This window comes from Eptesicus fuscus, chromosome 7 (genome assembly GCF_027574615.1).
Source record: "Eptesicus fuscus isolate TK198812 chromosome 7, DD_ASM_mEF_20220401, whole genome shotgun sequence".
NCBI lineage: Eukaryota > Metazoa > Chordata > Mammalia > Chiroptera > Vespertilionidae > Eptesicus > Eptesicus fuscus.
In genome coordinates this window covers 59,650,896-59,664,537 of record NC_072479.1, presented here as the reverse complement: position 1 = coordinate 59,664,537, position 13,642 = coordinate 59,650,896, and the positions used below count along the sequence as shown (strand labels likewise).

Here is a 13,642-nt window from a genome sequence, read left to right as displayed (position 1 = left end):
TCTACTCCCAGAGGAGCCCTAGCAGCCCGCCCAGAAGCATCAGCTCAGCTCTGGGTCACGGAAGGCTAAGTCTGAGGGCTTTCTCAGGCCAGATCTGGCTAAAAGGGCAACCTGGTCCCCAGCCCCCCTCTACCCCTCAGGGCCCCAGGCCCTGCTACCTCCAAGATCTTCTCATCATCAAGTTCGCTGAAGACAGTGCCACTGATCTGGTTGGGTTTCAGTGCGGTCCAGTTAAAGACAGGCAGCCGGAACTTGGTCTTGATAGGCTTCTTGATGCGAATGGCTAATTTGAAAGGAGGATCAGTGAGGCAGGGGCCAAGGAGTGTGTCCCACTAGCCCCTTGGTCCCACTAGCTCTGGCCAGAGCCCTGGGGACACTCACCTGACAGGCCTACTGTCAGCACCACAGAGGGAGCAGCACCAGGGAGAGGTGGGGCGGGAGGACACTTGTCTGGGGAAGAAGAAGGGACAGTGGCCCAGGGGCCGAGACTCTTCAGAGGTCCCCCCCTCTCATCCCACTTGGCCTTAAAGACTCTCAGGGTCCCTGGCCGGGTGGCTCAGTTGGTGGGAGCATCGTCTCTTGCACCAAAGGTTATGGGTTCAATTCCCAGACAGGGCACACACCTAGGTTGTGGGTTTGATCCCCGGTCAGGGTGCATACGAAGGCAACCGATCAGTGTTTCTCTTTCTCTCTCCTTTTCCCTCTCCATCTCTCTAAACATATTCTCAGGTGAATATTAAAAATAAATAAATAAAAAGACTCAGGGAAGGAGGCTGCATGAACTCCTGGACCAAGTGGCTACCAGGGGTCCTAACTCTGATTGGGCGGCTTGGTCGTCTCTGGCCCACTCTCCTGCTTTGATCAGAGCCCTCCTTGACTGTGTTCAGAGGAATCGGGAGCAGCAGCTTTATGATCCTTAAAACAGACCCATGTCCACCCTTAGACTTCCCTTCCCTAGGAATCTGAGCCTCCCTCAGATTCTAGACCACCCCCTCGGCCCTCTCCCACCTGCCACACCCTCCCAGCCAGGTCCCCAGCTTCTCCCTGAGGAAGGCACTGCTGACTGGGGTTTGGGTCTGGCCCCACAATGAGGCTGCCGCTCCTAACTCCCAGGGTCCTCCTTACCTGGTAAAGGGGGAGGTGGAGGGGGCAAGGGAGGAGCAGGTGGAGGGGGCAAAGGGAGGGCCTCCTCAGGGGGCGGGGCTGGAGCCAGGAGGTCCAGGTCAGAGGATGGCATGCCCACGCTCAGCTCTGCAGGGCCCACCCGGGCCAGGGCCTCGCTGCCCACTGACTCTAAGTCCCGGGCATTGGGCTCCAAGTGGCACCGGCGCTGGAAGGCCTCCTCCTTCTCTTTAATGAGCCGCCGCAGGGTGTGCACCTGGTGGCTCGTGTTCTCATAAGTCTCCTGTTGGGCAGACGCACCATTCAGAAAAGAAAGGGCTAAAGGCACAGCAGTCACTGCCCCAGGAGCGAAACTTCCTGTCCAAGGGTCTCCCAGCTGGGATCGCTGCTTCTGCTAGAACCCTGGGTGGGGACCAGGGGAAGGGGAATGAGGAGCACAGAGTCCTGCTGTGTCCTTCCTTTCCGCTCCCACCTTAGTCATGGTCCCTTCCAGGCCCAGGTAGAAGGTGCCCGTGGGCACCTCTTCCTGACCCACTGCCAGCCTGCTATGCGGCTCTCAGCTCTCTGTGCGCGCCACTGCTCCCATTTCATTTGACCTTGTGTACTCGCTCAACTGGGAGCCCCTACGGACAAGGCCCTGCCTTAGCCACCTCGGGACCCTCCGTACTCCTGGTGCAGTGCTTCAGACTCCTGGCAGGGGCGCAGCAGATACACTAGTATACTGAGCTCGACGGAGCCAGTCTAGCTGTATTCCTTCGGAAGAAAAGATCGGTTGAGGCATGATTTTATAACTAACAAAAAGTTAGCTCAGGGGACAGAGAAGACACTGAAATATGAGGAGCCCCTGCTGGTGAGTCTCCTAATAACAGCCCCAAGGACTGGGCTACTCTGAGCCTGCTCATGACGCAGGGCTGGGGGAAGCCGGGAGGTGCAGCAGGATGGCTCATAGGAGGAGGGCTGGACCCCAGAGGTGCCCATGGGTGCCCCATATACTCCCACCTTCTTCTGTGCATGTCTGACCCACTCTGGCTTCTGCTTGTCTCTCCAACCAAAATATGGGGTGAAATCATCAGCCCACTTGCATCTGCGTGCCTCAAGGTCATGAATCAAGAGCTGGACTCTCAAAGACATGACATGACTCAGGAAAGAGAAACAACCCTCAGGCCCAGCAGCAGTCGGGCCTCCCTCCCTGGTTGCTGGCACCTTGATGCTCTCAAGTTCCTTCTCCCGCTGCAGCAGCTGCTTCTCCAGCTCCGCCACCCGCATCATGTTCTCGTTCTCTAGGTCCAGAAGCTTCTCTGTGAGCTGCAGGACGGGAAGGGCAGGTTTGGGGCTGGCCCTAAAGCCTGGGCACTCAGCACAGCTTGAACCCCAGTCAGGACCCGGGCCCCAGGGCAGGTTGGCCTGGCAAATCCCCTACGCTCCCGTGGGCCCAGGGTCTGAGACCGTGTGAAACAGTACAAGGCAAATGGCCATATCAGAGTCTCTTGAGATAGAGACCACCTCACGGAGGTCAGTGTGTGTTTCAATCTCTGGATGGTCTGAGGCGTGCTTTAAAGAGCCTGGTGGTGCCCAATCTAGAGGCAGGTGGGTCAGCTCAGGATCCCCCCCCACCAACAGTGGTTCTGGAGCAGAGGAGGACCCACCACCTACGTGCGACACATGCTCCTCCAGCTCCTCCACCTTCTCCAGGGCCACGTTCTTGGTCTCGGCATCCTCCAACAAACCCCCCACGTCAAACACATTCTCCAGGTACGCCTGGATCTGCACCTGCAGCTTCTCGCTCTCTGTGTGCCTTGACTTCTAGGGAGAGCAGAGGGCGTCATGGTTGGAGCAGCCTCCTGAGAAAGACTTAGTCCTCACCACCCTCCTCGGCTGCTTCCTAAAGCTCAAGACCCAGGGAATTCCTACTGCGGCTATGCCAGATTCTCGCCCAGGGAGCTGCCTGACTGGGACGCCCTCTGAGGGCAGGTCTGAGTCCCATGCCATAGAAGACAGGCAGGGTACCAGGAGCATCCATGACTAGGTTCTTGTAAAAAAACCCCAAAACCCTTTGTGATATGGCTCAGCTGGTCCTTTGCCCCAAAGCTCCTCACCCTGTGAGGATTCAGCCCGGCTCACCTGCAGGAACTCCTCCAGCCCCAGCTTAGTAAACTCATACTGCAGGTGGACCCGGAAGTTCATATCCTCCACCGAGTGCACCACAATGTTGATAAACTGCATGCAGGCCACCTGGGGAGAAGCGGCCCCAATGGGCAGAGACAGGGAAGAGACCAATGGGGAGAGACCAAGAGAAAGGGCGGGTGGGCGGCTGTTAGAACCAGCATCGGCAGGTGGACAATCAAAAGCAGTGAATAAAAAAGTTACATCTTTCTGGGAGCAAAAGAGCACTTTAACTTAAAAAAATCAAACCTAGCATTCAGAGTATTAAGGTAAGTAAATCACATGAGAAATAGATGTCACTAGAGCTCCGCTCTGATTTCCTCTGCACGTCAGCAGGTACTCCTTGAGGTGTCCCTGCTTAGCTGAAAATCCTACACAAGAGCAGAGAAGCTGGGAGAAGAGCCTGGGAAAGGGAAAGAAGCTCAAAGAGGGTCCCAACCAGGGATGATAAGCCATCAAAGGGGAAAGAAGGCAGACCCAGGATGCCCAAATGACACTGTCTTACAGTTTCTAAAAGCTCTCCGGGGTGGGCCAGTGGACAAGGAGCATTTACTGGATAGAGAGAATCCTTCTAGGTTCACACAGACCGAAATCCACTGTCAGCCTGGCCCCTGTTCTCAGGAGCACGCCGCGCTGCGGGGCCCAGGCCCAGTTCCTCACCATGAAGTCGATGTTGCTGTCCTCATTCCGGAAGTACTCCATCAGCTTCTCAAAGCGGTGCAGCTCCTTGCATACCTGAACAATCGAACTTCTCAGTGAAAGGACCTGCCCCAGGCAGAGCCCACACCCCTGAGCCCTGGCTCCCAGGTACACCATGGCCAGAGGACTGATTCAGACCAAGTTTAACCACAATTCTCTCTCTGCAATGAGCCATTCGGGACATGACAGAAGAAAGCCTGGGACCTGGCATCTGCCCTGGTTCCCTCCTGGAGTTCAAGAAAGCCTGTGCCTTAGTTTGAGCTTTAGGAGCCTCTGGGAGTAGGCCTACAAGAAACAGGGGTTTGCTGTGGCCAAGTTACTGAAGGAAGGAGGGAGCAAGGAGGAAGGTTGGAGGCCCTGGCTGAGGCAGGGGCTGAGGTCCTAGTGGGGATGCAGAAGAGAGGCCAGGAGGCAGGAAAGCCCCTGTGCTGAGAGGGTCCTGAGACTCCGCTGAGCTCTGGCTTCAAGGAGGAAGAGCCATTTCCTGGCTGAACAATGGATGCTAGGGAAGCAGTGTACAGAGGAGAGGGGAGGGGTGGGCCAGCAGCTGCAGCTGGATGTCGAGGAATCCTATGTTCAAGCAGATAGGGGTTTCAGAGCCAGGCCCAGAGCTGGGGAAATTCTAAGAAGAAGCTCCTTACCCCCTCACCAATATCAGCCATCAACCCAGGAGGATCCTGGGCTGCCTTCTCCTCTCACTGCACAGATAGCTGCCTTGGGCTCAATCAGTAGGTCCGCTGCCTCAGAACACCCGGGGAGCCTGCTAAAGCACAGATACCCAGGCCTCTCGCAGTCTGTTTGCGTACAAGCTCTCCGGGCATTCTGATGCATGGCCAGACCAGGACCACTGGAGTAGAGACCTCAACTCTTTGAGGGCATCCCTAGCTGGCTGATTCATAACTTCCCTGACACACAATCTGATAAGACTGAAATTCTGGATTTAGAGCGGGGAGGAGAAGAGGTTGACAGGCTACCTAGGTAAGCACTCGGATGTTAAAATGATGGAATCATTGGGACGTGTAAGATTGCAGGAAAGACGGCTTACCTACCTTACTCCCACCTCCTGCCAAACACACACACACACACACACACACACACACACACAAGACTGACTGACCTCTTTGGTTATTTGTTTGTTTTTTTGTTTTGTTTTGTTAATCCTCACCTGAGGATATTTTTCCATTGATTTTTAGAGAGAGTGGAAGGAAGGGGGAGAGACAGAGAGAAACATTGATGTGCGAGACATATAGATCAGTTGCCTCCTGCACATGCCCTGACCAGGGCCAGGGATCAAGTCTGCAACCTAGGTACATGCCCTTGACTGGAATCAAACCCGGGACCCTTCAGTCCATGGGCCAACACTCTATCCACTGAGCCAAACCGGCTCGGGCAGAAGACTGACCTCTTTGAAGTTGTCAAAGGCAGCAAGAATGATTTCGTGTCCTCCCCGCACCAAACACACGGCTGCTAGGAGCTCCAAGACAAGGGCTTTGGTCCTGAAGGGCCAAGAAGGAAGATTAACACCTTAGCTCCCCACTACGGCCACCACACAGCTCAACTGCACAACTGGCGAGTCCTTTCAGAGAGTGGAGCCAGCCTCACTGGTGAGGGGAGAGGCTGGGTACGAGAAAGAAGGCCGAAGGCAGGCTGCTCCCTCTACGCTGTGCAGACCACAGGGAAGCCAGGGACACTGCTCTCCAGCAGAGGCCACAGGACTCCATGGCCAGGGACAGGTGGAGCCCAGAACTCCAGGGTCCTGTGCAGAGCGAGAAGGAAAGGGGAGGGAAGAGCTCACCTTGGATTCTTGTTGTTGAGACTGAGTGCAATCTCGTTGACAGCATGCGGGTGGGACATGACCAGGTTGAATCCGTACTGTAGCAAAGGGAAAAAGCAGAAGGAGAAGAGTCCTTGATGGTGGGGAAGGCAGATCCTTGACTTGACTGTAGGCCCACCAGCTAACTTCTTTGAAAGCTGGCGCCCTCCTAGCTCTCCTGGTTTGGGAGGTGAGGCAGAAGAGGCCGAGCCCTGTGGCTGGGGCTGCCCCCTTACCTGATAGTTCATGATGGCTCTGAGACAAAGGATGCAGACATGGACATCATCCTTCTGGCTCACCAGGCGGGAGTTCTTCAGGGCCCTGCGCCCAGGAAGAGTGCTGTACCTGGGGGAGAGGCGGCTGTTGGCGAAAGGTCTAGGAGTGCTCACCAGCATCCAGATGGCAGGCTGTCCCTCAGCAGCAGCAGAGGAGGGGGAAAGAGGACCTTGCACCACCAGCCCAGAGAAAGAGGGGGCAGGGGCAGGGCGCTCAGCCGTGTCACCTCCCTGGAGCAGGCCTTCATCAGGAACTATCCAGGACCCTGCTGTATAATTAGTGCCCAAACCTCCTAAGCCCAGAGGCCCTTCAAAATACAACAGTAGGTGTATATGCCTTCCTAGTTCTCGAGGGGTCCAGAGAGATGTTCATTTGAGCCTTTCCTCCTCCTCCTTCCAGTCGCTGTATCTTCTACACATTCCCTGGGGCAAGAGCACTTGGCTCCCATCCCACTTCTATGTCCCAGAAAAGGCAGCACAGACCCAAAGGCTTTAGGAGTACCTGGGGCTACATCTGACTTTGCATCCCACCCCCCCTGCCCCCGCCAATGATGTCTCATGAAGAAAGAGGAAGCACAAATGGTATCTGCTCATGCATGACTGGAGTGATGAGCAGTGTCAGAGTGCAAAACCCAAAGGAAACAGGAGAAGAGAGTATGGCATGAAAGGGAGACCACGGAAAGGGCCACAGGACCTAAAGGAAAGCCTCCCTAGGTGGGCGGGGCTCGGACAAGTCATCAGGTCCCTCCACCTGCCTCCAGGCAGGACAGCTCTTAAGATACTGCAGACCAATGAATACCTGGGAGCCTTGGAGAGAACAGGCCTAAAGGAAGACGTGAAGGGAGGGTGAGCAGGAGGCAGGCTGGATGGAAGCTGGTCTCTGAGCAGCTGATGGAGCAGAGAGCAGAGCCAGAGGGAAACAGACAGGAGGGCGGGAGCTGGAGCACCCGGTGAAGGTGAGGGAGCTGGGTGAGTACAGCCCTGCCTGAGACTGGGAGGAATGGCAGAGCGAGAATGAGGAATGGAGGAGCCCCCAGAGAAGGGGCGAGGAGGAACCCCAGATGGGGTGGGCATAGCTGAGGGCAATATACTTACCCAGGACAGATCGCTGGGCAGAGTCAAGGAGACAAAGAGGACAGACCAGAGACAGACTGGCAGGCAGAGGCAAGAGAGCTGAGCCTGGAAGCAAGAGTGGAGGGAGGCGCATGAGCACTCACCGCTGTTACCAGGACCTGGACTGGGGCTGGGGGAGGCAGGCGGGCAGAGCAAGAGCACACATACCGGAGCACAGACTGGCGCGCAGAGCGAGCGAGGCTGTTGGTGAAGGGGGCTGACAGGGCGCTGGGTGGCTGCAGGTCCTCAATGGACCTGCTCCAGGACCGGAGCTTGTCAAATGCACCGTCGTCACCACTCTCCAGACCCTCAAAGTCAAACCTGGAGCAGGAAAGGACACATGCGCACATACAGGAGAAATTCAGTGCCAAGACCCCTGGCAGGCCCACCCCTCCCCTGTAGACTTCTAGGGCAACACTAAGCAAGAGCGTCAGAGGAGAAAGTGGAATTGGGCAAGAGACCCAACCCTGGTTGGGAGAGCCAACAACATAGGACAAGGGCAGAGCGGGCACAGGAAGCAACCAGGAGGGGGTCTGGGGAGACAGGAATGCTGACGGGGGCCAGTGCTGTGCCCATTGGCCAGGTGACTCAAGGAGTGACCTTCCCATGGGCCCAAAGGGATGTGGGGAGCTGGATACTTGCTGCACTCTCAGCCTCAGATGGGACATCTCAGAGAAGCTGGGGCTCCCCACATAGAACCTGCCAACTACAGGAACACACCAACTGCAGGTCTTGCTAGTGGGCAAATGGCAGAGGCCAAAGGAGCCCGAGAGCCCTGAGGGAGCCCCACTGTTTCTGGGTTGAGATTGAGGGTGGGTCAGAATGGAAGAAAACGGGTCCTAGCAAACTCCGAGAGGGACAGCCCATACTATCACTGGATTCGAATGACTGGCTTTCTGTGGTTCTACAAGAGGCTTTTAGGCTTTTCTGGTATAGAGGCTCCTTGGGCCTCAGCTTCCCTGGGGGAAGGAATCACACATGTCCAGGGAGTGGCCTGGCATCCGTAGCTCATCCCTTACAGGAGTTGGGATGGTTTCTCTGTTTGTTACTTCATGCTTCTGGGACCAGATGTTTCAGCAGCTGGGGTGTGTGGCCAGGGCAAGGAGGACAATTTGAGATCACCAAGCCACAGAGCCTTCTCCCTTACATATCCCCACATCTGGGTAAATGCCCTCTGAGAAGCTAGCTCACGCCTCTTTCCTGTCCTATCCCCCTGCGGGTCACTAAGGACTAAGCCACCATCTCCTATAGGCTCTTCCAGGAGCCTTCTGCTCAGACATGCATAGCCTGGGGGTCAAAGGCACAGAGGCCGAGGGTTTCTGAAGTAGGAAGTGACATTTGCAGATGCCTGAATGCTCCAAAGGAAGCAGGAGTGGCCTCAGAGTCCTGCCGATCGGAGATGTTTAATGGGGCTCAAGGAGAGGAGTCTCATGGACAGGGAACAGCTTGCCCGTGGCTTCTCTCCATTACTAACTAGTAGTATTTCCTACACTGGTATGTACTGTTTACAAAAAATGCCTTCACGCAAACTCTATTTGGCTTTACCCTTTCCTCTCAACCTTCCCAAACACACACATTCTCTCCTCCATCCCACACCCACGCCCGCCCAAAGTCTTTCTTTCAAATACAGACTCAGAGGCAGTGCTGTGGACCATACAGTCCTGAGGTCCCAGTGTATTTTGGTTTAGCTGGGATTTGTTTGCTTTTCAAACAAGACAGGCTTATTTGGAAAAATGACCTACATCTTTTTACTTTTAAAGTTTTGAATTTTTAAAAAATCACTTTAGCAAATGTTTTTCATTTCTTTCTATAAAAAGAATGGTTTTTAAAGGGAGAGGAGGCTCATGAGGCACTTCTGCCAGGATGGGAAGGGGGAGTGGGCCACTCTTGGCTCTAACAGAGATGACCTAGAAAAGACAACAGAGGCCAAACCTAGGAAAGGCATTAGTTTGAAACCCTAAGGAGACGAGATAAGACCTGCTGGACAAAGAACTGCCAGGGGGCAAGGACAGTAGCAAGAAACGTGAAAGTGGAGGCTAGGGCTGAGTCCTGGGACTGAGGAATTCCCCAGGACGTGGGACTTTTAGGATTAAAACTGGGGAAAGTCATAGGCAAACCAGGCCAATTGGTCACCCTAGGGCTGACTTAAGTCTCGAGTATAAGTTTGAATGTGTTCGTCCTCTGGTAAATGATCACCATAATCCCTCTTTCCATATGTTCCGGTCACTATGGTAGAGCACACCAACTTGAATATTGACAATCCTACCTAATAAAATGGTAATATGTAAATTACCATCACTCCGCTACGCCCACGATTGGGCCAGCGGGAGGCGCAGGGAGCGGGACTCGGGGTGGCCGGGGTAGCCGATTGGGCCAGTGGGACGCTGAGCTCGCGTCGCCAGCAGTGACACGAGCTCAGTGTCTGCGCCATGGCTGTGCTGCGGAACAGAAGGGGCCTCTGGGGCAGCGAGCTCACGTCCCGCTGCGGACCATCAAAAGCGGGGAAGCTGGGTGCCTGTCTGCTCCGGCACCAGGCCTTTCAAAAGCCTCCGCTGCGCCGGAGGCTTCTGAAAGGCCTGGTGCACCAGCGGGACAGGCACCCAGCTCCCCCGCGATTGAAAGCGAAAGCGTGTAGGGGACCCTACCTGTGCATGATTCAATCATGCACTGGGCCTCTAGTTAACAATAAAGTGGCTGCACAGTATAGACTTATGCTTCAAATACTGCAAAGTGCTTCACACACATTATCATCTAGGCCTAGAACCCCAGACGGTCGATCCCCTCTGATATAAGAGGACACACACTTGTCTGAGATCTGACAGATGGGAAACAACAGAGATCCATCCCTTCTCTGTCTTCCCTGAGAGCCCCTCGCTCCTTCCACTGCCTTCTCATCTGTGTTAATTTGCTTCTGGCTGCCTCCAAGCTCCCAACCTGCTTGAAAAAGGCTCCTGAATGTCTCATTTTCAGTCTGGGTCAAAAGTCATGCTCACTGCTCCTGGAGTGACTTAGAGTAACCCTGTCACAACTGGAGACCCAAAGGAGCTTCTTGAAGACTTGCTATCCAAAATCAAATGAACAGCAGGGAATCTCTCCCAGAAGCCAGGACATTCCCTTGGACTGCTCCTAGCCTGGAGCCTGGATCCTCTAGGTTCCGAATCTGAGCTCCCTTCCTACGTCTCTCTTCTCCTGCCCCCCAAGTGCACCTTCTCCAGCCACCTGGCATTCTTCACTTGGCTGCCCGGCCCCTCGCCCACTGCTCTCTCAGCTCCTCCCTTCTGGCCTGGGATCCCTATTCCCATCTTCACTATTGCAATCTCACCTTCCTCTTTCAATCAGAATGGGACTGTGTCCTCTGTCCTCCCTCACTGGTCCCAGCCCCAGTGTCAGGGTGGTACTCACATGACAGAACATTGGGCAAAGGACAGGTAATCCACCAGCACATCCAGGCCTTTGTTTTCATCATTCAAAAACTCCCGCACCCACCTACAGATAAAGAAAACAGTGGGGTGAGGGGGAGGAGAGAGAGGGACCTCTGATCCAACAACACCCTCTAGGATCCCCCAAAACTTAGCACTAGGCTGGGAAAATTTTGAAGATCAAAACCCATGGCAGACCCACCCATGGCCATGTCACCTGCCAGGACCTCCCCTAGGCCAGGAAGCCAGGGATGGGAAAGGTACAAGCTTTCTGATACCACATCAGCCAAATAAGGTTTCAGGGGGCCCCTCAAAGGCCTAGGCCCCGGCTCATTCACTTTCTGTGACCCTGGTGTCTAGCACAAGGCTGAGCATGCTGTCTTTGCATGATGTTTGTTGGAAAAATTGGGGGATTATCAAGAGCATTTACTGCAGCCCTTGCACAGAGCCGTGCCTGACAGAGACCAGCAGGTCCCCAACTTGACCAAAGTTTCAGTGAAAAGACCAGCAAGAAGCGTCAAAGGGAGCTGTGGAACAGAGGCACATAGCCGAAACCGGTTTGGCTCAGTGGATAGAGCGTCGGCCTGCGGACTGAAAGGTCCCAGGTTCGATTCCGGTCAAGGGCATGTACCTTGGTTGCGGGCACATCCCCAGTAGGGGAGTGTGCAGAAGGCAGCTGATCGATGTTTCTCTCACATCGATGTTTCTAACTCTATCCCTCTCCCTTCCTCTCTGTAAAAAAATCAATAAAATATATATATTATAAAAAAAAAAAAAAAAAAAGAACAGAGGCACATGGAGCCTAGGGGCTCTCAGGGGCACCAAGTTCAAGGAAAGGCATTTTAGGAAGTAGTGAGTCAAGAGGGATAGGTGGGAGTTGTGTGTTTGGCAGAACGGGAAAAGGACGGGGAAACAGTCAGGAACTCAAGTAACTACAGAATGGCTGTGACCACTCAGAGCCAGACTGAGGAGTTGGGCCCCATCAGCCAGGGAGGCAGGAGGGTAGACAAGGCTCCCTAAAGACAACAGCAGACCAGGCAGTTCCACCACTGCGCCCCAGGCCTTCGGGGCTGAGATAGCCCTGAAGGGAAGTGTACAGCGTGCCCTAGGAAGACTGTTTCAGGTTCATTGAGAGCAGAGGACATAAAGCTCAAGATGAAACCGTGACTGTCCTCAGTGTTCTGTTCCCTCAGAATGTCCTGGGGTCTTTAAAGGCCAGCTATGCCCAACAGCCTGCAGGGACACTTCTCCCCCACAGCTGGAAACCAGCGCCATGTTTGCCAGCCCCACTCCGAGCTACAGAGAGGCTGGGCCGGAGCACCAAGCCCAGCTGAGATCTGGCAGCAGGCTCCGGCTGGGGCTGACTGACACCGGAGCTGCCTGAAGTTAGCTTCCTCTCTGGGGGCCGACAGGCCTCCCGTTTCCTGTCTGTCTGCTCTCCAGCTCCCCACCCCCTTCTCATTTCCTGTCTGAGTCTACACTGCTATTTTCGGGATCTTGACACTTTGAGGAGAGGTTAAAGGGCACGTAGGCAAGGCTGAGAACCAATACAAAGTAGGCAGAGGAGGAGCTGCAGAGGCTCTGGAATCCCACTTCCCAGCTCCCTGCTCCAAGGTCTGGGTTCCCACCCAGCTTCCACAGGCCAAAGCAGGATCCTCCTCTCCCTACCTTTCCCCGGGCTCCCACCACCCAGGAGCATCCACCCGTAGCTGGACAGCCGGACAGTCTGCCTGCCCAGAAATCTCGGAAGGATCCTGGCCCTCCGTATGACTCTACCAGGAGAAGCCGGTTCAGATGACAGGAGCTCCTAAAATGCCAGACACTAAGCTGTTCCCTGGGAACCAAAGACCAGGTCCAGACCTCTAAGTTGTGTGCCAGCTGCCAAGAGGCCCCGGCCTGGGAACCATGCTGCTCTGGTCCCACTTCCTGGCCAGTGGCCAGAGGGGCAGGCGCCAGGTAGAAGGGGAGGGCAGAAGGGACTGTCACACACTGCTCTGTGACCCTCTGGAGAAAAGCAGACCCCCATCATCATGCAGCAAGACTTGATACAAAAGACAGAAGGGCCTGAGAGGGAGGGAAGGAAGAAGGGAGGAAAGGCAGAGTGGTAGGCAGTGTTCTGGGCTGCCATCTGCTTTACTCTTGCCCTCACATGCAGGGCAGCTGAGGAGGCTCTGCCCGTCTTTCCTTCTCTGAGGAGTCACCAAATAAAGGTGGAGGTTTCATTACATGTTTCTTGTGGTTCAGCTTTCAATGTCTGGTTCACAGATGAAGTATGGAAGCCAACTTTGGCCCTTGAGCATAGCTACTGAGGCCAGGAACTGTCCCCTTCCTGTTCTCTCCGGTGCCATTTCCTCTGTGACTGCTGCAGCAGCTGGCTACATGCAGGTATGGCCTCTACCAGAGCCCTGGTCGGGCTCAGCCTGGGGTAGACAAGTAGGCAGCTGCCTCGGGCAGGAGGGAAGGCAGATGATGTCATTTGGCTCTTCTCTCAGGAAACCCAGGACCCTGAGGCTGGCACCTGTCCAGTGACCCCCACCCCTACAGCTAGATTTCTCACTCATGTAAGTTCTCAACACTCATGCAGGTCCTTGGTCAGGATTGCAGCCCTGCCTGCTGTTGTCTATCAGGTGTTTTTCATGGTCCTTTGTGTTCTCTCTCTCTCACTCTCTCTTTCTCTATCCACCTCCCTCCCTCTCACTCACTTTCACTATACACACTCTGGCTAGTTATGGTTTTATAAAACTGACACATAGCCATCTTTCACTGCACCTCACACATTAGCCCTCTGCCTGCCTGTTCAGCAAGTCCTGGTTCCCCATCAGAGACTGAAGAAAAAGACTCACACAGCTCCTAGGGGCCTGTCAGTGGGTTGGCAGGACTAGCGTCCGTTAATACAGAAGACATTCAACTCCTGGCCCCCACGGCCTTAGATCTTCTCTCCTGATACTTCAAGAAAGTTCTACTCATTTTAAGATTGTCTTAAAATCAAGCAAATAATCTTCTGGGTACAGAATAGTCCAGGAACTAGGTCTCAGCTA

At 54.7% G+C, this 13,642-nt stretch overlaps 1 protein-coding gene across 5 annotated transcripts in view; it reads right to left on the bottom strand.

The window, feature by feature from the left end:
• The window catches only part of FMNL3 (formin like 3), a 58,509-nt gene that overhangs the window by 5,487 nt on the left and 39,380 nt on the right, over positions 1–13,642 (bottom strand). For 2 of the 5 annotated variants that reach the window (XM_008140650.3, XM_008140649.3), the window contains exons 5-16: positions 10,588–10,671; positions 7,354–7,506; positions 6,034–6,142; positions 5,780–5,856; positions 5,387–5,480; positions 3,946–4,020; positions 3,244–3,354; positions 2,776–2,925; positions 2,326–2,427; positions 1,126–1,405; positions 382–450; positions 159–283 (exon numbers count right to left, since the gene is read on the bottom strand). In XM_008140650.3, coding sequence (XP_008138872.1) covers positions 159–283; positions 382–450; positions 1,126–1,405; positions 2,326–2,427; positions 2,776–2,925; positions 3,244–3,354; positions 3,946–4,020; positions 5,387–5,480; positions 5,780–5,856; positions 6,034–6,142; positions 7,354–7,506; positions 10,588–10,671 — 1,429 coding nt within the window. The remainder of the gene's footprint in view (positions 1–158; positions 284–381; positions 451–1,125; positions 1,406–2,325; positions 2,428–2,775; positions 2,926–3,243; positions 3,355–3,945; positions 4,021–5,386; positions 5,481–5,779; positions 5,857–6,033; positions 6,143–7,353; positions 7,507–10,587; positions 10,672–13,642) is intronic. The other 3 variants (XM_008140651.3, XM_028144325.2, XM_028144324.2) reach the window with 2 other exon arrangements.